Source organism: Monopterus albus, unplaced genomic scaffold (genome assembly GCF_001952655.1).
Source record: "Monopterus albus unplaced genomic scaffold, M_albus_1.0 scaffold126.1, whole genome shotgun sequence".
In the NCBI taxonomy this organism is placed as follows: domain Eukaryota; kingdom Metazoa; phylum Chordata; class Actinopteri; order Synbranchiformes; family Synbranchidae; genus Monopterus; species Monopterus albus.
This window is the reverse complement of record NW_018128006.1, coordinates 1,567,018-1,590,973: the sequence shown is the minus strand read 5'-3', so window position 1 is coordinate 1,590,973 and position 23,956 is coordinate 1,567,018. Positions and strand designations below refer to the sequence as shown.

Genomic DNA, 23,956 nt, shown 5'->3' with positions numbered 1-23,956 from the left:
ATTCCGTCTCTATCATGGTACATAAGTCAGAATTAGCATCAGTTAGAGCTAGAATTAGCAACCGCCAGCTGAGAACCTGAAAGGAAAACTACAGTAATCTCACACTTTCACTTTTGAAGTTTCACTACTGTATGTTACCAAGCTGGTATCATACAACATGTCTTTTCATTTCATCAGAATGCTTGGCTTCAGCAATGGGCGGCCCATGAATCACCATCAGAAATAAATTACTGGTTTCATTTCAAAATGCAGTACAATGCCCAGCCCTAATAAACTGAACTCTTTCCACTAAATTTTTATCCATTTCTGTTGTCGAGAATCTTTGAGTTAATAAAGTCACACCTGCATATTTAGCTTTTTAACTGACTAATGACTGGATACTAGTACTTATACTACATACAGCAAAGCTTGTCTGGTTGTTCTGACTTTCCTACAGCAGTGGTTCTTGTCTGCAGACAGAGTAGGATGTCCTCCGTACTGTATAAAGCACAGTGTTGTGACTTGTTGTATTTAGCCTGGCATTCTCTTCTAATAAGTCCCCTTTCCTCACACCCAGTCAACAGGCTCAAATGAGCAGCCTTATTTTGGACTTGTTCCAGTAAATTTGTGCTGGTTCATTTAGCTGCCAGGATGTTGTTGATCTGACTGACTGCACTGCTTAGTTCAGGGTGGTACAGTAAGCCCTGGCTGCCCTGTCAGGTGAAAGGTGTCCATGGTCACAGAATAAATATTTCAGATTCTTTCTTTGAATTTCTGTGTATCAAGTACACCCACATCTTTTTAGCTAAATAGATCTATTTTCTCATTCTTTCTTTCATGCTCTCTTCCTGTACCTCACCTTTACGTCTTAGCCGATTTCTTTTTCCACTCCTCACTCATTTCCTCCTTTCTCTCACTTCCTCATTTTTATTCAAATAATGATTTGTTGCCCTTTACAGTCATACTCAATATGAGTGTTCAGGTCTGTTTTCTATCTGGGTTTCCCCAGTGTCAGTGGGTGTATCGTGCACATGAGGATGTGGAAGAGCTGCAAAGACAGTGGGACTCAGGCGAGGAGGAGGAGAGCCCTTTCAGCCCTTATCCTATAGAGAATGGCTCTGACCACGAGGAGGACAAAAGCACCAATGGAACAGGTGAAAGTTGCACATTATAATTAGTCTTCAAATGTACACACTCTTCAATTAAAAGCATTTTACAGTTGTGATTATGGATGTCTAATCAGTGCTTAGTCATTTAAAGCAGAATAACAATGTATCTGTTCTGTACCAGATGAAGGGCTAACAACTACATGTGTGTAAGCAAAAGGTATCTGAACAAAATCAGCATTACTTGAAAGTTTCCTGTGGTATTTATCTATAGCTGCTTTGTGTGTGTGTGTGTGTGTGTGTGTGTGTGTGTGTGTGTGTGTGTGTAATTCTAGATTGATTGCAGGCTTGATGTTAAAAATAACATCTGTTGCTGCCAAAAACATTGCATCAAAAGATTATGTGCAATTGAGACGCACGTTTTCAGATGAGCTCAGTAAAAAGTGACTTCAGCAGTAGATGATTTGCTATGGATATGGAGAATTTTCTGTTTAAAGACTGCACACGCTACACATAGGATGTCATCTAGCAACATTTAGAGTAGCTACTGCGTATACACAAGGTGGTCGATTTTCCTGACGGTGCTGGCAGGGCATGGGACAGATGCAGTACAAGGATTTATGATGTCATTCCTACCCAACACTGATGAGGTTTTATTACACAAATAAGATTTTCCTTTAATGTGCTAATAACATTTCAGGAACGACTGATTAAATATGACTTATTTTTGCTGTAGTTCACAATGCTGAGGTTTGTTAAATGCCAAATACACTGAAACACTGTGTTCCACAGACTACCAGCTGGGCAGGCTTTCCCTGTCCAACGAGCTGCCTCTGGTTAGTCTAACAGTAGATAATGTCCACCTGGAGCACGGCGTGGTCTACGAGTACGTCAGCACTGCCGGCATCAAGAGCCACGTCCTGGAGAAGATTGTGGAGCCCAAAGGCTGCTTCAGCCTCACTGCCAAGGTAGTTATAGAAGTATGAGGTGAAGTTTTTGGATTGTCAAGCTAAATGTAATGCATTTTAATCCTAGCACATATGCTGAAAGTTTGATACTGAAGGAGGAATATACCCCAGGCTTGTTAGGTACTACTCACTTCCATTTAATGGCAAGATTTTGTCATCACACTTTCAATTTGTATAACATTTGTTAACATGTTTTCAGCCTTAAAAATATCACAGCTCACTATAACAAGATCCCAGTCTGCGGGTCACTGATATTTGTTCAGCTTGATTTATTATGACATCTGAAAGCAGCGAAAGGATTTTTTTTGGCTTCACTGGTGGTTTCAGTTGTTAGTTTTGGAAAGCCAAATGTTTGATTAGACCAAAAACATAGTTGCCTTTTTTTTAAATGCAGTTTAACTTTGATAGTGATCGACCAAATCAGATTTTTAAACTTTTAGTCTAGGAATGATCCATCCTCACCAGTGGTTCTTGTCTCTACAGATCCTGGAGGCATTTTGCAGTGATGACAGCCTCTTTGTTCGTAACTGCAGCCAGCTCATCTCCCAGAGCGACCGAGTAGTTACCATGCCTCAGTACGAGTTCAGACAAATCTGTGACACCAAGCTGGAGAGCATCCAACAGCGGATCTGCAGCTATCAGCAGGTACTAAGGCACATTTCCACTTTCTCTTGAGCACGTACATCAGGTCAGATGTGAATTATTCAACACAGAAACGTCCACATTAACTTGTAAATACAATTTCTTTATTCACTTGTCAATGAATAAAAGTTCATTGAAATATAAGTGAGATAAGTTCAATCATTATTGACTCAAGTATCCTCACATTTACAAAATGATCTTGTTAAAACACACTAATGTTAGACCTGTCAGTCATGCAGCTTGTTCTTTGTGACCAGTCACTCATCATTTCTTTTTTTGTGCTCAGTTTGTTCTGGAGCTGAAGAACAGCGTGTGGCCCTCATTCCGACAGGCCAGCGTTCGCCCTCACCCACTGGGCTGCATGGACTTCGTTCCCACCAACTGCCACATCAACCTGATGCAGGTCTCCTACCCCAAGAGCACAACCACAGCTGGCAGAACTTTCAGCATCCGCTTTGGACGCAAAAACTCCCTGTATGGCCTGGACCCTGCCCAAGGTAGAGGCAATCCATACATACACAAGAAGACTTAAACATTAGTACAGTCTCTGTCACATATACTGATTATACTCTTCATGATAATACAGCCTAACCCGCTTAACATCAGCTCAGTGATCATTGTGACTAATTACAGTGTTTGACCATTTAAGTCCTGCAGCAGAGAGAAGAAGCGCCAATCCCAACCTCCTACAGTAGCCACGAGGTCTCAACAAGGATTTTCGTAATACATTAGATGAGTGATTTAAGACTGCATTAGTCCCAGTCCATACTCATGTTATTGACATGAGAAGTGAATGAATTATGTCAGCAAAGCTGGTGCCGCGAGGCAGTGTAGGAATGTGCGTCATTCTCTGTCTCCTGCTGCAGAGCTCAGGGGAGAGGGGAAAAAAGAAAGAGAGTGAAAACTGAGTGGAAATGCAGTGTAACTTGGCCAAGAAATAATTTCAAGAAGAGGAAAAACATTTCAAAATCCTTTACCCCTAGGTACAAAAACAAGTATCCTGTCTTCTGTTTATGTGGTCTGACTTTAGTTAAGAGTCTTAAGGCTTACGTAGCTGCTGACCTCCCTATACTCTCAGCAAAGATGAAAATGCAGTGCAGCTGTCTAGACAGCAGACAGCTAGCATTGCTTGCGTTGTTCCAGGTTGCCTCATCCTCATCCTTCCTGTCAGAGCGAGCTGCCAATCAAACATCTGCCCAGCAGTTGTGTTGGTGAGGTGTTTAGCTCTGGTGCTTTTCAGCATGTGTTTTGCCGCTTCAGCCTGCCAGTACCCATGGGTCTGATGGTTTCTTCTGTCATCATAAATAGAAAGAAACTGTGAGGCTTATTATCTGAGCTGATGGGAGAATATGCCCTCTTCTAGCACCGCACTCTGGGGTTTAAAAGAATGTGTGGAATATACTGTGTGTTAAGTGTAGCATATTTCTGTATTGCTTCTGTTGGGTAATGCTGTGCACCACACACCCTGAGTTCAGTGGAAGAATTTATTCAGTCAGGTTATTGCAACTCAGTTTGGCATTCAACCTGGCTAAACAGTTTTGTGTCCTGCTGTGGTTGTGTATATCAGCTGCACAAGTGCCCTCTATGAAGTTGTTTTTCATCAAGTCCAAATGTAGAACAGACAGACGTGTTACCTCATAGGTTTTCAACATCTGGGATAGATATAATTGTCAGAGAGTGAAATCTTTTTTTCATTCAACATGTTGTTTATCCTCTCCTCTCCAATAGCACAACTGAACCCCATGTCCCACACTCAGCACTGTGTGACCAGCATGGGGGCTCCGTCCTGGAACTGCTCCGGCCTGGAAGGGGATGAGACAGATGAGGTGGCCGTGGATGGAGGCGAGGCGTTGCTGGACAGTCGACGGGGTAGTCACGGAGAAGGAGGGCTGAGCTTCCTGCTCAAACAGGAAGACACAGAGACCCAGGATGCCTACATTTATTTGTATAGCCGCCTGGATGTTGCTGTGAGGGAAATGCGGCAATACGTCGCTCAGATAGACGTGTAAGTGTTACAGTTCATATATTGTCCTGTGCCACTGAAGCTCTAAATGCCATTTTTTAATATAAATATGGGTGTTATTTTTCTCAGATTAAATGGCATTTGTTTGAGCCTATTCCACATCGGTCTCTCCTGTCTAACCGCCAGGCATTTGTCATCTGTCAAATAAAAGAAAAGTGTTTACTCATATCCAACTAGAAAATATTTTCAGCTTGTGCAGTTTTAAATATTTGCTTTCCACTGGTGTTTATATGTAAGTAGACTATTTTTATAGCCTGCACAGTGACATTTGGAGATCTCTGCATAAAAAGCTCAGAGCCGTTATCCCCACACCAGCCTCCTGAGGCTGTTCATCAGCCTCTCTTTGTCTGTCTGACCTTTGCCTTGTTTAAAACTGATGATTTACAAAAGGAACATTTTCCAGACCCAAAATATTTATGGGTTGGGTCCTGTACCGGAACAGGGAGTGAGGCCAGAATAACAACAAGCGACGGAGACACATATTGTGTGTCTGTGCCGAGGAAGGGGTGTGACAGTGTGAATGAATAGATGTGTATGTTTGACTGGGAAAGCATCTATGCACAGTCTATGAATAATAGCATGTTGTCATGCAGGATTTAACTCAAGTGCTTTATATCACTAAAGCTACTATATATACAATTTTAAAATATTTAAATATGCTACAAAAATGAACAACACTATATGAGACCCCCACCCTAAATAGCATTAGCTCTATTTCATGGTAGTATTTTCAAATCTAATTGTGGAATGCTTTTTTTTTGTTTTTTTTTAGCCTGTTATCATCTATCACTGATCCTACGCGGCTTGAAGAGGAGGGTGGGGAGCCTCCGGGCGACGAGCCAAGTCAGCCGCCCTCCCTGGCCCCCTGTGAGGATGGCTGTGACCAGGACAAAGCAGAGCAAGGAGGCATTAAAAGAGTCTGCTTCAAAGTGAATGAGGAGGATCAGGAGGACTCGGGCCACGATACAATGAGCTACAGGGACTCCTACAGGTAACTGGTTAAAGGCTATGTAACCATTAAATCACACAGACTCGAGTTGAAACTGAATTGTAATGTGGTCAGGTTTAAAAACTGAGATCTTAAGTAAAAAAAAAAAAAACCTATAATACTGCTCACTTCCCCCCTTGCAGGCTACATTTCATTCCAGATGTCAGCATTTTTATTGCGATCGAGAGCAAAAATTACTTCAAAATGTTTTGGTCAGAATTGGTTATGTCACTTGCCTGTTGTGAGTTCATTCAGATGTTTCTGTGTGTGCGTGCATATGTGTGTGAGAGCCCCGCCCTCCACCACCCACTAAGATGTACATGTAGTTATTGGTTGCTGGTGTGGTGGGCTGGTGTGTAATAGAGCCAGAAGTTTGGGGCGCGGCCTCCTCGGCCACTGTCATTAAAGCCCGGCCACGGTGTGTGAAATGGAACAACCTTGTTGCAATAAAATATAGATGGAAAATATAGGCTATTATGGTACACACACATGCACGGTGAGGTGTAAACTTGGACTTTTGAAATTCAGTGGAAAGAATGTTGTGTTCAAGGTACAGTAGCACTACAAGACATGGCGCGTAGTGAAAGTGGATGAATCATCGCAATATGATGAAAAGTGCAGAGGCGGGTGATGGATCTTTTTAATTGAGTCCAGCCGAGAAGAGCAGACATTAAAGCCCAAGGTAGCAACAGACCACAACAGAAAAACAGTCAGAGGTCACTGGTTGAGTACAACCTGTGAGGAACATAATGTGTGAGCAAGGGCAGGGGAAACTGGCTTCTGCACACACGCAGACACTGAGGGTCAAAGACAGAAATGTACAGAAAGAACTAATGAGAGAAGAGTGTGTGTGAACAAAAACTGACTGTTTTGGACTCTGGTACGTTGTTTCTGTTCAAGTGTACATCTGTGTGTGTGTTTGTGTATGTGTGGTCTACGTTGTAGATACACAGTATATAGACTGTGTTTGCTCCTGGCATCAGAATGTATCTCAAGTGTTTGATCGTCCTTAATTGCTTAACATGCCAAACAGGCCTGTACGTCCCTCCTGTTTCCTTTGAGAAGAGCCCACTCCTCTGCATTGCGTTGTGGGACAATATGTTCATTAACACCACATTCAAAATTCAAGCGGTTTTGCTCTGGGTTTCGTATTAGCATATTTATTAACGTTTTTTGCCATTGTGAATAATACGCCATATAGCACCAGACAGTATGCAAATGACACATGGCTACAATTTAAGGAGCCATTAATGAGCTGTTCACCGAGTGTGTTTATTAATGCACTATCCCATACATCACCCTGTATATGTGCATATACACTAAGTGTGGACAGGACGCGTGTGTGTGTGAGTGAAAGGGAGTGTTTATGATCATGAATTCATGCAGAAGCAGATAGCCAGCAGGGGAATAATACAGCGCCCCAGGGAGAGAGCAAATTGTGTGTATATTAAGCAACAAATAAAGAGAATAGCAATGGGAAGGCTGAAGAACGAATATAGGGAGTGGCTTGAGGGAAATAGAGCAAAGACAAGAACATGTCTGCAGACACGCATACATCATTACTACGAGTGTATGATGTGTTTGCATGAGTGTGTGCGAGTAAAAGGTAGTGGAAAATTTGAGACAGACTACAAAAAGATGATTATATTAACGCTCTCCTCATTTTTGGTAGCAGACCTGAGGCAGCCAGTATCCCTTCTTTGCATAAAACACACATTCACATACATTTTAGCGACCACAGAATAACGTTGGCAGGTGGTATCAACCCCCAACTCCCCATTTTGTCACCTAGTCAGGCAGGATAATAGTAAAAGAAGACAAAGCTACCGTTCATTTTGTACCCTGTAGTCACATGTAGGCCATTCATTTGTCAGGGTAATTCAGTTTGTGATTCATTCAGAAAGCCTCTGAGGGGATGGCGAGCCTGCTTGCAAGTGATGTATAATTTGAGCCGTGTAAATCTTCCGCATGCTCGCGGTTATTGTGCCGAATCATGTACAACTATAAATACCAAGTGGCTTTACAAATGTGTCCTAGGCAGACAGAAATTCTATGAACACATACACAGATAACTGAACCACAGCACACGGGCAGCATCGAAGCGAGCGCGTTTATAAAAGTGTCCGTGTAAATAGGTGTTGAGTGAATCCATGCGTTATCACTCTAATGAAGCTACCGAGTCCATCTCTGTAAAGCAGAGGTGGTGGTTACTGTGAGAAACATTTAATTACATTTGGTCTCACTGCTGTAAATCAGAAAAGGCATTTGCAATCAGAAGGATGAGTTGGCAGTGTAATTACAAGATGCTGCTTCCCAGATCCTGTACTTTACAATGCATTTTAACTGTGTGTATGTGATTTATTGCAGTGAATGCAACAGCAACAGAGATTCAGTCCTGTCCTACACCAGTGTGCGAAGTAACAGCTCGTACCTGGGGAGTGATGAGATGGGATCAGGTAATGGATGGCTTGAAAGGATTTTTGTTTACAGTTGAAACTCACAGCTGTTTATTTAGAAGTCTCTTACTGCAACATCTATCCTTCATATACAGTAATTTGGTGCATTAGAATTTACATTAAAACAGATGGATAGAAATGTGTTTTAATAAATGCAGATCATTAAATAAAAATGGGAGTTGGTGTTCAAATGTGTTATTTGTACTTTTTTTTTTTGGCTGCTAGGGGATGAGCTGCCATGTGACATGAGAATCCCCTCAGACAAACAGGACAAGCTGCACGGTTGCCTCGAGCACCTTTTCAACCAGGTAAGTGCTTGGGTTCTGTTGCACTGTTAGTAGAGTCTGAGCATCCCTAATTGATTTGCCAAACCTTATCCTCTCAGAGGGATATTTACTAAGGTCTTGTGGATAATTTATTGGTGCTAAACAGTGAAAGGGCATATTTGGTCTCATGCAATATGTATTTTAATGCATTCCTGTTCAGGGACACAAAATAAGGGACGAGAGAATGGAAATGTATACAAATACCCTCAGAACCTGATTTAACAGCCTGAGGGAACTGTGGCTCAAATTTAATGTCAGGAGAAAGCAGATGTTAAATCTGCAGCACTGCTGTCAGCGTGGCAGCCATTAGCCACCTGAGATCTTGTCAGAGTTGAGAACATTTGAGGAGGGAGTGGGTGTTTGTAAATCGCATCCCTCACCAGAGGAGAATGTGAGGGACTTTTTCAAGGCTGTCAGGTCAAACTGTGCTTCAGTTACTGAATGAAACAAAAGATGATTTGACTGGCAGGAGACCACGTGACTGAAGTTCCAAAATATGTTTGCTGATTTCTTTAACCATATTAAAGTTCATTCGCAGTAAACTGACACTTTCTCCGTCTCAGTCAACACACGCACAATACGGACACCAGGTCCTTAAAAGTGGCCATGCATTCAAATTAACAGCTTCGGCAGGTGTCATTTACATCATCAGTGCTGGGAAGTATGCTGCTAAATTGAAAAAATTGCAGTGCCACGGTGTTTTGTGGACCTGACAATAATTTGCATCAGGTTTAGTATATATTCCCTTAAATCTTTATTTATATAGGAAGAAATGTGGACCAACAAAGATTACTGAAATTTAAACACAGTCAAAAGATGTAAAACTAGAAGATAGATGAACACAGATGTCAGCCTTATCACACACACACACACACACTGTTTGGAACAGATGATTGTGACGGTAACCAGTCTCTTTCTGTCCTCTGGTCAAGACTCTGATTTTCTCCATTCCTTATTGTTATTGCCCAAAGACCCTTGCTAGCAGTTGCCAGCATCTGTGAGTGGGTTTGAATGACACAGAAAGAAAGGCAGTAGCTGGCAGAAGAAAGGAAGAAGAAATATGTGCAAAATATGAAGTGAAGAGAGAAGCTTGATTGATTAACTGACGCCTTTTATCTGTGTGCATATCTTTGTGTGCACAGGTTGACTCCATCAACGGCTTACTCAAAGGGCCTGTCATGACTAAGGCCTATGAGGAGACCAAGCACTTTTATTCTGACCACAGCCAGCCAGGTAAATATGCATATGTTCCTGTGTACACACTTGTTGATTTGTTTCTGTTATTACAACAGACACAAACCCACGCATTTCCTGGATTTTATGTGAACAGAGTTTCTCCAAACAGAGGACTGGACTCGTCGTTGTCGTTACGTTATCCATAAGAACATCCAGGAGGACCCTTGGAACCTGCCCAACTCTATCAAAACCCTGGTGGAGAACCTGCAGAGATTTGTGGATGGTTAGTGTAACACACTCCTGCCACGTGGTCATATACAGTTACAATCTGTCATTCTATCGTGTTTCCCTTCTGCCTTTACAGATGGAAAGAACCAGCTTCTCCTGGCTCTTCTCAAGTGCACAGGTAGAGTAATGTGTCAGTGTTACACAGGAACCAGTACCGATAAACTCCCTCACTTAACAGAATGTCTTGCTGTCCAATCCCCAACACCAGACACGTCTCTGCAGCTGCGGCGGGATGTCATCTTTTGTCAGGCAGCAACGGGCGCCCTGTGCACGCTGGCCGAGCAGCTGCTGGCAGCGTTGCAGTTACGCTTCAACAACTCTGGCGAGTACCAGGAAGACAGCAAAGAGACCAGCCGCAAGTGGTTAGAGCAGATATCTGTCATTGGTGTTCTGCTGCACTTCCAGTCGACGCTAGCACCACACCTGGTGAGGAGAGATTTGATAGCAGGGTTTCTAATTTATGATATACTGAAGGTTTATAAGTTGGTTGTATCTTTAAAACTCTTACCTGATAACCGCCAGTTTTGTGGCGTGCTCCTGAAGTAAATACCCTGGATGTTTATTACTTTCTAGCCATGAGCTGTCTTTCCCACTATCTAAACTGTCTTCCTGGTATGACTGCTGAGCTTTCTTTCTTTCCTGCGGCAGAAAGAGGAGCGGACCATGTTGGAGGACACCAAGGCAGCGCTGTTGGATTTGGACAAAGTCACTGTGTTCTTCAAGCAAATGGAGGATGAGTGTCTAGTTGCAAGTAAGAGACGCCATCAACAAAAACTGACTTGACCCAACTCTGAATAAAATTTCATTATATGGATGCATGGTAGCTATTCAGCATGAGATTGTCATTTGTCATTTTCTTTTCAGTGGAGGGCAAATGAATAGGGGGCTAAAACAACACTATAAGGGCCCCATAAATCTTCTTAAACAAGGACAGAGCTCACTGTCTCTTGAGGTCCTTGTAACTGTCTTTCTATAACATGGTTTCTCCTGGCAAGCTGTGTAGGCCTTCATTTAAACCTTAGTGCCGAGCTAAAACACAAAGCAGCCAAAAGATACACACGAACATAACAATACACGTATGTGCTGCAGTAGAGAAATGTTCATTTAGAGCAAGAAAATGACAAATTGATTTTGTGGTTTGTGTTGCTTCTGTCCTCCCAAACTGCTCAAGGTCAGAACATGTATTTCAGAATAAGCGTTCACATGCAGTGGTGTGCTGCAGTAATTTCAACTGAGGACACACCCAGTTTGTTCAAAGTGGGCATTTACCTTGATGTGACTGTGTTTAAGTTTAAGACCCGGGCATATCAGCGCCTTTAGTAACCTCAGTATCTCTGTTCAGCCAAAGGTGCTGCAGGCCTTAAAAAGCCAGCAGATTCAAAGGACGACTGCATCCCGAATCAGTTTTCTTTTCAGCAGCCTCAGTCTGGCCAGCAGAGATTGCTGCTCAAAGGAAAAGTACAGCATGCACTTCCCATTTAAAGAGGAAAAGCTATGGATGAGACAGGGAATTACTATTCTAGGTTCACACTCAGCAGTAGAAAGTATTCAGTGTACACATACATGTATCATGCACAAATGCTACACTAACACATCTCGCCTTGGTCATTTACATTCGTTACATACGACAGGTGTGTAGAGGTGTATACAGTGTGCAGACCCGGTCTCCTACACTAGTTTTTAACCAAGCTATTTTGATGTAGTTGCACATTCAGCTCAGACTGCTGCAGTGCACACATATAGTTTGTGGCAATGGCGTTCGTTGGACAGTATTGACTTGCTAATAGCATCTTCCACAAGCTGAGCTCTAGGGAGGATAGAGTCATTTAAGCACCACAGAGTCTGATGCCCGCGAGTGCAGCCTGAAGCATCACAGGCGATTCCACAGGATTATGGCTTGATGAGTTCTCTAAGGAGTGCTGACCCGAGAGATTTCTCAGTGAAGATCATGTGTCACAGTCAGAAAATGTTAGGCGGAATCAGCACAAGTAGGCTTCTTACATATATGAAGTGGTTTGCTAAACAAAACCAGTAGTTCACAGTTTACTATGTACATCTATAGCAAAACATCTCAAGGTACTTGAAAGTGTCAAACTCCAGAGCTACTTGGACTTCTTATATTTTTTTTATTTTATATTTATTGAGCAGCCCAGATGGCCATAACTATAAGCACAGTCTTTTTAACCTCTCCGCGTTCTCCCCTGTATGTGTGTTGCAGACACACCGGTGTGCTACCAGGTGGAGGGCAGCCGACAGGCGCTCAGGGTCACCCTGTACATGGATAGCTGTCACTTCAGTGAGCTGCCCAATCGCCTGAAAAACGGAGGCAGCCTCAAGCTTCACACCGTGCTCTTCACCAGAGGTAAGACTGAGCAGAGTGGGACAGAGCAACTGCAGAAAGGGAGAAAACTGAGGGGAAATTAGTTCAGGGTGTAGCTCAGCTGGGAGAGCATGATGCAACAGTGGCAAATAGGGTGAAGTGTGCCTTCAATATGCAGTACCTCAGTTTCAGCACCAAAGTAATATTTTCTTTTCCCTCAGCACCTTAATGAGTATAAATGTGTCTTTTCTACAGAATCCTTTTAACAAAATAAGCCATATGTATCAAATGCACTAATGTCAACACAAAATCACTTTAATACACTACACATGTAGAATCACATCATTAAAATCCACTCGTTGCTTTATGGAGCCTGTCAACCTTTTACACGTGTACATTCCCTGCTACCGTTAGGCGCTTTTATTAAGTTAGACTGAAAACATTTCACCTTTCCCTCTCCTTTGCTGTCATACCCCTTCTAGTTCTCCATCAGTCTCAACTAGCCTCGCATGGGTGGATAGAATCATCATCATGCCTTTCTGCCAAATAGCCATTGATTTTTCCATAGACACATGCCAGTTGTAACACTAACCCAATGAGAGAGCTCATGTTGTCCTTCAATGATGAAAAAAGTGCTGCAGCACAGCCATTCGGTGAAGGCAGATATGGATATGTAGATCAACATCACCACCTACTGGAAAATAAGCGAGGAGGCATATAGGGCATGCTGTGATATTGCAGATGCTGAAGCGTGTGTGTGTGTGTGTGTGTGTGTGTGTGTGTGTGTGTGTGTGTGTGGCCATATCTATGAGCACTATATCTTCTTATATGGATTAAAAGAATTCTGTCATGTAAATGAGATTTTGGGCAATCGTCACTTTTTCCAAACATTATTTTTAAATCAAGGTTAAGATTATGTTTTTGGGTGGTTGGATTGGTTTAATTTTGTTTTCAGCGTTAACATTAAAATGAAGTTAGTGTAAGTAATAATGATTAGGCTTGAATAAGTGAGGGTTAAAGTTTGAGGGCATGAAGTAAGGTGATCATGTAGCCATGTGCTCACATGCTCATCTGAATACCTCCTGCCTGCTCAATCCAGCGCTGGAGCGTCCAGAGGGAGTGTCCCAGCAGGACTGCGTCGACATGGAGGAGTTCCAGCAGCGCACCAACGCTGTCTCTTTAGAGAAGGTCAAGGCCTACTACCGCAGACTCAGGTATGCTATGCTGCGCTGCATCACAGCCCTCCAGTGGCTAACTCACTGCCACTTTAGATATTATTTCACCTTAAAGGGAGAGTTCACCCTGTGACATTGCAGAAACCGTTTTTCAATTTCTCTTTTGCTTTTATTTCAATTATTTTCAAGATTTTTTCGAATTTTTCAAGGTTAGAGCTGCAGCGTTTGTTCAGACCTGTCAGCATTAGCTAACGGGATTTTGAGGGATGTTCATTTAGCGATGCAGAGTGACTCATTCAGGGATCGTCTTACTCAAACATTAGTATGTGTAACTTAGGAATGCAGTATTAATGAAATCTATACAGGCCAGTTTTATAATATATTTGCAATGTGCTCAACTGGTTTATTAAAACCAGGTCAAAATATGGTGAATTTAGTTCATTTTTGGTGATCTCTCTTTTTGAAGTACAGTACAGTATATATGTATTTATTTAAAATGTAATTTAACTCTGATTGTTATTGTCCTGTGGCATTGTGTTTTTGAAAGTCTGGGTATATGGTTGCAATTTCTGATGTGTGCACACTAATTCCCAGGAAATTACTAATGCAACATCAATAAATGATACAATATGTTCTGTGAGAGTTGCATACCCCACATATTGAAGTACATTAGACTCTAGATGACTCAGCTCTCTCCCAAACTGAGTCAAATGAGGAAAATCTCTAGATTTCTAAATCTGATTAAGTGTAATAAAAACTGAAATAGAGATGCTCTTGTTTCAACAGGGCTTTCTATTTGGAGAAGTCCAATCTGCCTACAGATTCCAACACCACAGCTATGAAGATTGACCAGGTAACTATACAATTAGGCTGATATATTTCACTGCTTTTACTGTGGTCACAGAGCGTGTACATTGCAGTCTATATGTCTTTTTTTAATCACATAACCTGTATCCTGTTCTTGTAACATAAGTTCATTTGTATATAATGTTGTGACTGAATATAAATGTAAGCACAGATACTGGGCCTTGAAGTTAGAGACCTTCAACCAAGCATTTCAAAAGTAAGATGAACTGGTATCCTGTTCCTTCCACTGGAAACCTCCACTAGCTGTTTAGGACACCCCTATTAACTCCAACTAACCTCAACACATCAACATTATAAACTGTATAAACCATTTGAACATCAGCAATGATTAGCTTAGAAAGAAAATTCTAGCGCCTCAAACTGACTGTAGCTGAAATAGATTCCAGTGATTAAAACTCGACAGAATATACAGTAGCTTCAGTATCTAGAGTCTTATTCTCAGGTTTTCATTGCTTTTCAAAAGAAAGACTGCAAAGGGCTAAATCTCTGTTATTTTGATTGTTTCTGTTGGTGCGCCATCTTAACAGGTCTGTTACTCTACTTAGCATAGTGTTGGGTATTAAAATATATCAAATTAAATTGATATTACTGTATTATGAGTATTTTGCTTATACTGTCACTTGTCTTGGGGGAAAAAAAAGGCCAGAACTTCCGAAACTAAAAGGAAACATCATGGCTTTGTTCTCAGTAGTGATCGAAATGGCTTGATAAGATGGCCACTTTTGTTATATCGTATTGTATCACCCTGTTTGCAGTCCATTTAATGACTGACACTTTCCCAACTTCACTTGCTCTCCCTCAAAGCTGCTGCGACCCCTCAACACACTGGACGACCTCTGTCGTCTAATGCAGTCCTACGTCAATGTCCGCCCGAACGCCCAAGGCCATCCATCAGGTGTCAGCGTGCTGTGTGTGTCCTCTGAGCTGTGTAACCGCCTGGGAGCTTGCCACATCACCATGTGTGGCACAGGCATGCAGAGGTCAGCCTTTCGCCACGCCAACACCATTGTGCTGCACGTGTAGTATCACTGGCCTGTCAGCTGGAATAGAGATTAACACAGCACAGAGGAGGTGACGTGCACCGCTGAGCCTCAAAAGCGCAGCCTTGCCTCACTGTCTGAATGAATTTCTATTTCCAAGTAGCCAGCTGTTGCACACATGGCCAAACCTACTAATGTGTGCCTGGTACTGAGGCACACACACGACACTAAACTTTGGCTTGTTTTTCTTTGCAGGTGTACCCTAAGTGTGACACTGGAGCAGGCAATGATCCTAGCCAGGAATCATGGCCTCATGCCACGCTGCATCATGCAGACCATGGACATAATGCGCAAACAGGTAAACCTCAGGCGCAGCTGACCTCAGACCAGGGTCCAGCAAGAGTCATATGACCTCCACACTAAGTGTACAGTAGTTTCTGCACTCAGTGGCCACTTTATGTATAGTCTACTGCAATTCAGTATAACAACTTCTGTATACGATTTATAATACTCAGCTTTTACTGGCATTGTTGGGAATCTGTAAATTCTGTTATGCATTTATTACTGAAATAATAGTTAAAGGCAGTGTTGTACTTGATGACATTATATTGAGAGGTGTTTGACATTTTTATCCTCTCAGTTTACTTATAGAATATTAAACACAAACTCTTACCGCAGAGATGTCTTCGACAAAATCATATCAAAATGTAAATACAATAGGTCTCCTGACCCAGAACAAGTATTTCTACACACTGTAGGCTTTTTATGTTTAGCCATTAATTCAAATAAGTGCTGTATGATCACTGTGAAGCTTATAACCTCTGTGTTATCCTTTATCAGGGGGCAAGAGTCGAGCTTTCTGCTAAAAATCTCAAGGTAATGGACCAGATGCCCCCATCAGCCCCAAGGTATTGTATAAAACCACTTCCAGCAGGCATTTCTGCCATGCCATCAGTACACTGCACTATTTATGGTCTTAGAAAAGACGGATTCCCCCATCTTATATATATATTTTTTTCAACAGGCTCTTTAAGCTGTGTTTGCCACCCTCAGATGGAGAACTCTAAGAAAACCGTCCTTCACAGAATTCATTAGAGAGAGGGTGATGATATGATGAGAGACAATAGTAACAAAAGAGGGCAAGTCTCACAAGAGTTCCTCCAAGAGACACTGCTGAAAGACTCTTGTCTCCCCAAGTGCCCCAGCTACATGGGGATCATTCCATCTTGGATACCACTAGAGTCTTTAGTGCAACGTGGAGGTTAAACAAGACTGTACAGATGACTGATGTCAGTTACCTGGGAGCACATACAGTGATGCAACCTGAAACTCAAGAATAGTCATGTACTGTTTTACTGGGAAACCACCCAGATCAAATGACTGCTTTAGCTCTCTGTGTACATGAAGCTGGCATGAACGACTTGGCAGCTGTTCTATAATACTCACAACATAAATGAAAGGGAGATGCCAGTGTGAGGGCCCATAAAGATGACACCCACCATGTTTATGCTCACACCTGAGCTCTCATTACTAACTGGGTTAACCAAAACTACCTGTAGCTGACTGTCATCCATTTTGCCTTGGACTGCAAAGACCTGTCTCTCTCACTGTTTGGGCTGGTGTTCTCCAGGGCTCAATGTTGGGACCTCACGTGAAGTAGAATACTTGAATATCCTGGTATTTGTGTATGATGGCAATCTGAATAGATGCAGAAAGTCAAAGAATAAAGAGAGAGATGGAAGTAGGTATTGAGCGACAGATGACAAGACAGATGATAGGTGGGGCTACTCTTTCTCCAGCCCATTGCATGTGGTTACTGTGCAATTACTGTAGGTTTAGTGTGAGTACTGTATTACTGCACTATATGAAGGATAGTTATTTATTGTGTCCAGAAGGAGCATTTTCATCCCTCACTTATATCAGGTATTAAAAGATCTAAAAGCATTCCAGCCTACATGTTGAACAGTATTTAAAGGACCAGTGGTATGCCACGTTTTAGATGTAACTGATGTGTATTTCATCTTATTTATGTGTTTGGAATTTGATTATGTCAGGACGTGTTACATAAATGTTCAGGGAGTGCAAGGGAGGGAATTCGAACGGAAGCTAGCTAATCAGAAACAGGACAAAGGAAGCCCAGATACTAAACTGTACAAGGCTGTTGGCCAAGAAACAGCCCAGTCAACATGTTAGGCTTTTGAATCATTGTTAAATTATTAATATATTAATACAAATGAATTAGTTGAAGGATTTCCTGATGTTAACAAAGATATTATGTTGATTTTTGAATTGGCATTTATGTTTTTATTGAACAGTTGTATTTGCTGTAGGTATTAAAAGAAGCACAGTGATTGGTCCATACAAGTTGCAGTGTTAGCAAAATGTACTGTAAGCAGTTTGCAGATTATGTAAACAGCAGGATTGTGTCACAGTAACATTATTTTACTGAAGATTTTAATCTCATGTACATACAAAACTGTAACAATGCCAGAGGAAAAGATAGGATATGTTTTACAGCAGAGTAATGCTATAAATTAAAATGCATTATTTTTATGGAAATGGTATATAAAAGATTTTGTATTCATGACTGTGCACTTGAAGAGAAGCCGGTTCTCTTTGCTCAGCATAACCTCACTGACAACTTGTTATTTTTGACTGTTTGTCGTGCATTTCAAAAATTCTTGGCATGCTGCATTCATTAGGCAGATCACACAGTCCTTTATATGTGTTTAAAAGCTGTCTGGTTCCAAATGAGCATGTTGGAATAGCTTCTTTATATCCCGTGGCAGTAGCATGGCCACTCTTAAGTTTACATCCATTAGTTCACATAAAAGACTCAATGGATATTTGCATTATCATTTCACATGTCAGATCTGCTCTTGATCTGAGCAGTGTACATTACAGTTACCATAACATGGGCTTAAGTGTGTGTCACCAGTTTAAATTCACTAATGACTGCAGCATGTTGGTGTAGCTGGACAAAAAAAAAAACAATGTCACTGATTACACATTTATCTACATTATTCTAATGTTTCATTATTGTATATACTTTATTTGCAATTTTACGTTGCTTGAAATTGTACAAAGGATCTCTGTTGAATCTTTCTAAAATTATCATTGTAAATGCAATTTTAACAAGCTAGTAAATAAATTGTTCAGAATATGATGGTGTTTTTCAGTGAAGCAGCGATGCTGACGTGCTGATCCAGTAGAGGACATGCTGTCCAACATAAAAATTCTAATACAAACGGCTGAAATGGTTTCCCCCTGGCATGGACTTTTGACCTCACATTGATCTTGGAATTTTCCTGTGTCGCAGTGTGTATTACTCATGCTGGTGTTGCCTTTGCTCTGCCGTGTTTCTGCAGTTTCACTTGAATGAGTCAAAAGCAGGGAACAGTGAAAATGATTACGTCTCTTTGCCAGTGCACACCATATCAGCTGACCGACTAAGTGCTACTGGAAGTGAACAGTAAGGTTTCTGACTGAAGTGATTTCTCTTTTCAATCCACTTACTCATAACTTTGTTTCGTCTTACAGTGATCTCATATGATCCTTAAACGTCTCCTGCTTTCCAGCCGACCAAATGCTTATCATGAGGAAACCGAATTCACTCAGAACATAGTGCCATGCATTATGTGGTTCTTATCTTTTACTTTTAAGTTTTCTTGCAAATTGGTCCACATTGATTTTTGTTGGAACATGTGGTGAAGTGTTAGCAGGGCAGGCCGAGATGTTCAGTTTGTTTGTTTTATGTCTTTTCTGATGTTGAATGATATTCTGAGATTTTGGCAGGTATATGTCTTTTATCACTGCTCAGTCAGAGAATGCAAAACATCCTTGACATAGTTTATGTGCTCACTGGTCTTAACTGGGGTTTAAAAAAAACTGCATGGATGAATATTACATGAACATGCATCATCAAAAGAAAGCCTTCCTTGCAGCTTCTCTCCAGGGCTGCACTTGAATGGAGGCGCTGGAAGGTACTGTAGCTCGGAATAGATTTTTAGAAAAAGACACGTCCCTACCAAGGTGGAACTTGTAATTGTTTTGACAGAGCGCTTCAATTTAACAAACAGACCGGATGTAACTGCATTAAAGGAAGACTGGTTGGATGTTCCAATAAATAGCCTGCTTGGCACTATTTTTCATTTCTGGGCCATTAAATGATTGCGGATAACCTCTAAATAGCTGATGGTTAGCGTGATTAGAGTGTGGGGTGAAATTGCGCATTTTCCTCCTTGCTGTGTCTGTTCACTGACCGGAAGGTGCTAAAGTAAAAGCGTACACTGTGCAGTTTCGCGTGGATATTGCACTTGGCTTTCTAGGGGGACCGACACCGACCGCATTCACCACCAGCACACACCCCTCAGCACCAGTAATGCATCCCCGCGGCAAGGGCACGGACAACCCCTTGTTAGAGTCGTCTCGACTTTAGAATGGTGAAGAAATCTCTCAACGGTGGGGTTTACCCAACTCAAGCCGGAGAGAAGAAGCACAAAGTCGAGTTTGTTGGATTGGACCCAGGGGCTCCTGAATCCAGCCGGGATGGGGCGTTGCTCATTGCGGGTTCGGAAAGCACCAAGCGGAACAGCATCCTCTGCAGACCGAGGTCCAGCATCTGTGCCGGGAGACCCAGACCTTCAAAGAAAAATGCCAGTTATCGGAAACTACAGAATTTCCTTTATAATGCGCTGGAAAGACCGCGGGGATGGGCGTTCATCTACCACGCTTATGTGTAAGTGATGCTTGGGCTTCAAAGTCAAGTACGTTGAATCTGCCTTCGTGGCCATTTACTTCGGCATTCACTGCTCTTATTGATTCATGATTGTTATGGAGCTCTTGTGGAGTGTTTAGAGTGGTTTCCACATTGATGTTGATCCGATGGCGCATTAAAGGGTTAAACGCTGCCATGCTGCTGATAGGAGGGGTATCACTTCACCTGCATACTGTTATAATAATTCTTAGTTTGGGCATTTTGGCTTATTGTTTTTAAATGTTCATAAAGATGTAAGGCATATCTACAGTCTGACATGAACCCACGTTTTACACACGTGCGTTTTTCACTGATTACAGTTTCTATATATTGCGGCAGCACTGGGTTTCAGCACCGTAGTCTGTGGACAGCTCCGCGCCGCGTCAGTACTTTCACTAATTAACGGTGCAGTCCAGCTCTGCACACTGACTCCATACTGTATCTGAGTGCAAGCAAAGGACGTGTTTTGGATAATACAGCCGGTAGCGAGACAGTCTAGGAGTATTTGTAGACTGCAGTGATGCCACTATAAATATTTAGGTTGAAGATCTGTGACCTCTGGTGAGTGATCATGCAGGAAACGCATTCTCTAATTCTAAAGGGCCTTTGCAACAAACATATTCAAGGAGTACTGCAGCAGTTTAGTGATGCTCTTTCATTATGTTGCGTGGCTTACAAGACTGATTAAAACAGATGAGTAAGAGTCTGCGTAAACAATTTGGATCCTACATTTCTCATAATGCTGTCAAGAGTATCTTTACGTTAGACCCTTCTAGTCTCTTAATCACTTTCAAAAAAAGTGGAAAAGACCTCCATTAATAATGTTAAATAAAAGTATTAACATAAAAATGTACTTAAGTATTAAAGGTATTGGTAGGCTACTCAACACAGAAAAATGTTATACTATACAGTGTATTATTACACTAACAGCCTATCACTCATGCACCAATGTACAACCAGGACCTGACTGTTGTAGTTGGTTAAGGTGCAGCTCTGCTGAACTAGTTTGTATCCAAGTGCAACTATTGATTGTTTTCATTGGGGATTAACGTGCTGATCATTTTCTCCATTGGCTGACTGGTTTGCAAACCTTCTGACAGTAGTGAGACATACCATCACAGTGCTCTAAACAATGATCAAAATAGGTATTGTTTTAATGTAGGTGTGCAAGAGCACCACCAGTCCTGCCATTAATATGAGCCTGGAGAGTTTGTGTTTCTAGGCTGAGATGTTCAGTTTGTTTTATGTCTTTTCTGATGTTGAATGATATTCTCAAGAGTTTAGCAGGTATATGTCTTTTATCACTGCTCAGTCAGAGAATGCAAAACATCCTTGACATAGTTTATGTGCTCACTGGTCTTAACTGGGGTTTTAAAAAAAACTGCACGGATGAATATTACATGAACAAGCATCATCAAAAGAAAGCCTTCCTTGCAGCTTCTCTCCAGGGCTGCACTTGAATGGAGGCGCTGGAAGGTACTTTAGCTCGGAATAGATTTTTAGAAAAAGACACGTCCCTACCAAGGTGGAACTTGTAATTGTTTTGACAGAGCGCTTCAATTTAACAGACCATATGTAATTGCAATAAAGGAAGACTGGTTGGATGTTCCAATAAATAGCCTACTTAGCACTGTTTTTTTTAATGTTTGTATATTTAAATATGTCAGGGAGGTGAGTGACGCTCCCGTGAAGATAGAGGAATGAATCCAATTAAAGAGCCAGTCAGCTGAGGCAGTAGAATGGATTTTAATGTCCTTTTGTGATTTCCGCAGAAACCGACACAGTCTTGGAGGATCAGGCAGAAGAGTGGTACTTAATACGGTCCAGGGTTGAAGTCTCCAGCAGGGAAGGCAAGGCAGACTCACAGGTTGGTTGAACAGGCAGGGTGTCGATCTCAGGTTGGCAGTCAGACAAGAGGGAGCAGGCTGGATCACAGGTTGTTAGAGCAGGCAAGGGTCTGGTACCAGGAAAGCAGTCAGAAGAAAACTCTGGAGAGTCTAGACAGGGCATAGAACAATCTGGCAGCTCCTCACACCGTGATGCTGTGGTGAACAGGTGTGGGTGATTAGTGGCAGGTGAAACCAATGTGCATGATGAGATGAAGTTACCGGGGTTGTGGATGAGCTGGTGGCAGAAAGTTTTTTCAGATTAAAAGCAGGGAAAACCGGAAGCCAGCGGGGCAGGATCATGACAAAATAAGTATAAAAGTGTTTCAAATATTTTGTATTGTATGTTCGTCTCATGATAATTGATTTTCTATAATAACACCCTAAAGTTTCTTCTTTAACCTGCTGTATTAACATATTTATGCTAAGGTCAGACTGTGGTCTTGAACTTAAAGAGGCTGTGTGTGTGCATGCATGTTTGCATGTGTAATGAAGGCCTCTCATCCTGTTCAGACAGACAGCCATCAATACAGTATGTTAATTTTCTCCAAAATGACTTATTGCTGTAAACCACTGATCTCCTTACTTATTATAAGAAAAGGAAGTGATTAGTACAGAGAAGGTTTCTCATTAAAAAAAAAAAACCCCAAATAGCAAAGCTAAAATCTGGCATGAAGGGATGATGTATCAAATATTTGGATGCATCTTTTAATTCAGCTCCACTGTAACAAGGTCCAATGCTACAGAGAACCAGTTTGCAGAGAGTGAAAATGTTTATATATTTAAATAAGTATAAAAGGGGTTTCAAATATTTTCCATATCTCTTCATTTCATAAAAATGATCTTCCATTTTCATTACCATTCTCTGTATGTTCGTCTCATGATAATTGATTTTCTATAATAACACCCTAAAGTTTCTTCTTTAACCTGCTGTATTAACATATTTATGCTAAGGTCAGACTGTGGTCTTGAACTTAAAGAGGCTGTGTGTGTGCATGCATGTTTGCATGTGTAATGAAGGCCTCTCATCCTGTTCAGACAGACAGCCATCAATACAGTATGTTAATTTTCTCCAAAATGACTTAATGCTGTAAACCACTGATCTCCTTACTTATTATAAGAAAAGGAAGTGATTAGTACAGAGAAGGTTTCTCATTAAAAAAAAAATACCCCAAATAGCAAAGCTAAAATCTGGCATGAAGGGATGATGTATCAAATATTTGGATGCATCTTTTAATTCAGCTCCACTGTAACAAGGTCCAATGCTACAGAGAACCAGTTTGCAGAGAGTGAAAAAACACGACCCAGACATGCTAGGCTAGCGCAACAACTTAAGTACAACTGAGGAGTGATACTTCTGACCTCAGTCTTGAGACAGTGTTGAACCCTGAACCAGGCACAATGGAGCCTTGAGGTCAGACGTACCACTCTTCAGTTCTTCAAGTTCAAGTTGCAGTAAAAAAGCTAAATTATTACAGTTATAGTATCAGTCATATCTGCCTGCATTACTGTGGATTTTCATTTAAGTCACTTTATGTTCTCAAAATCAAGTGTAGAACATAATAAACACAACAGGAAGACATGAAATGGCAAAACAAAACTTTGTAGTGAAATATAGCCTGTCTGCTAACAGTGATCACAGTGTATTTAGTGAAACCATAGCATCTCAATGTTGAGAGGTTTATTCTCAACACATGAAAACATATGCGGTTCTCCAGTTCATGCTTGGTTTGCAGCGACTTTTAGACTAACGGTATATCAAATAAAATGTGGTCAGTCTTTATAAGCAGGAATTTTATTTTAAATGACATGTTATGAGAGATGTAAGCCAACAGGTGCTCAGTGCGGAGCACAAAGATGTTTTGATATAAAATCTGTCTTACAAATTGTCCCCCGATACAGTCTCCCAGCTTTGTTTGTGACAGAAGTGTGAAATGCAGATCTTCTAGACTTAAGAACTCTTTCTTTCAGCCAGACAACCACATGCATGTGACTCATTTCAAATGTTTAATTGATGAGC

General features: G+C 41.5%; 2 protein-coding genes across 14 annotated transcripts in view; both read left to right on the top strand.

Annotated features, from left to right (window-relative positions):
* The window catches only part of prex1 (phosphatidylinositol-3,4,5-trisphosphate-dependent Rac exchange factor 1), a 76,198-nt gene extending 57,755 nt beyond the window's left edge, over positions 1-18,443 (top strand). The window contains exons 21-40 of the mRNA XM_020612559.1: positions 989-1,133; positions 1,878-2,053; positions 2,537-2,698; positions 2,982-3,192; positions 4,424-4,700; positions 5,491-5,709; positions 8,074-8,162; positions 8,388-8,470; positions 9,631-9,721; positions 9,819-9,947; positions 10,029-10,070; positions 10,161-10,378; positions 10,601-10,703; positions 12,171-12,314; positions 13,372-13,486; positions 14,234-14,300; positions 15,119-15,294; positions 15,550-15,652; positions 16,135-16,202; positions 16,319-18,443. Coding sequence (XP_020468215.1) covers positions 989-1,133; positions 1,878-2,053; positions 2,537-2,698; positions 2,982-3,192; positions 4,424-4,700; positions 5,491-5,709; positions 8,074-8,162; positions 8,388-8,470; positions 9,631-9,721; positions 9,819-9,947; positions 10,029-10,070; positions 10,161-10,378; positions 10,601-10,703; positions 12,171-12,314; positions 13,372-13,486; positions 14,234-14,300; positions 15,119-15,294; positions 15,550-15,652; positions 16,135-16,202; positions 16,319-16,361 — 2,661 coding nt within the window. The 3' untranslated portion in view covers positions 16,362-18,443. The remainder of the gene's footprint in view (positions 1-988; positions 1,134-1,877; positions 2,054-2,536; positions 2,699-2,981; positions 3,193-4,423; positions 4,701-5,490; positions 5,710-8,073; positions 8,163-8,387; positions 8,471-9,630; positions 9,722-9,818; positions 9,948-10,028; positions 10,071-10,160; positions 10,379-10,600; positions 10,704-12,170; positions 12,315-13,371; positions 13,487-14,233; positions 14,301-15,118; positions 15,295-15,549; positions 15,653-16,134; positions 16,203-16,318) is intronic.
* Positions 18,444-18,932: 489 nt separating this feature from the next.
* Positions 18,933-23,956, top strand: part of LOC109967168 (potassium voltage-gated channel subfamily KQT member 2-like) — a 30,404-nt gene continuing 25,380 nt past the window's right edge. For 6 of the 13 annotated variants that reach the window (XM_020612547.1, XM_020612549.1, XM_020612548.1 and 3 more), the window contains exon 1: positions 18,934-20,032. In XM_020612547.1, coding sequence (XP_020468203.1) covers positions 19,734-20,032 — 299 coding nt within the window. In that variant the 5' untranslated portion in view covers positions 18,934-19,733. Of the gene's footprint in view, positions 20,033-23,956 lie in introns of all 13 variants that reach the window. The other 7 variants (XR_002275895.1, XM_020612556.1, XM_020612555.1 and 4 more) reach the window with 3 other exon arrangements.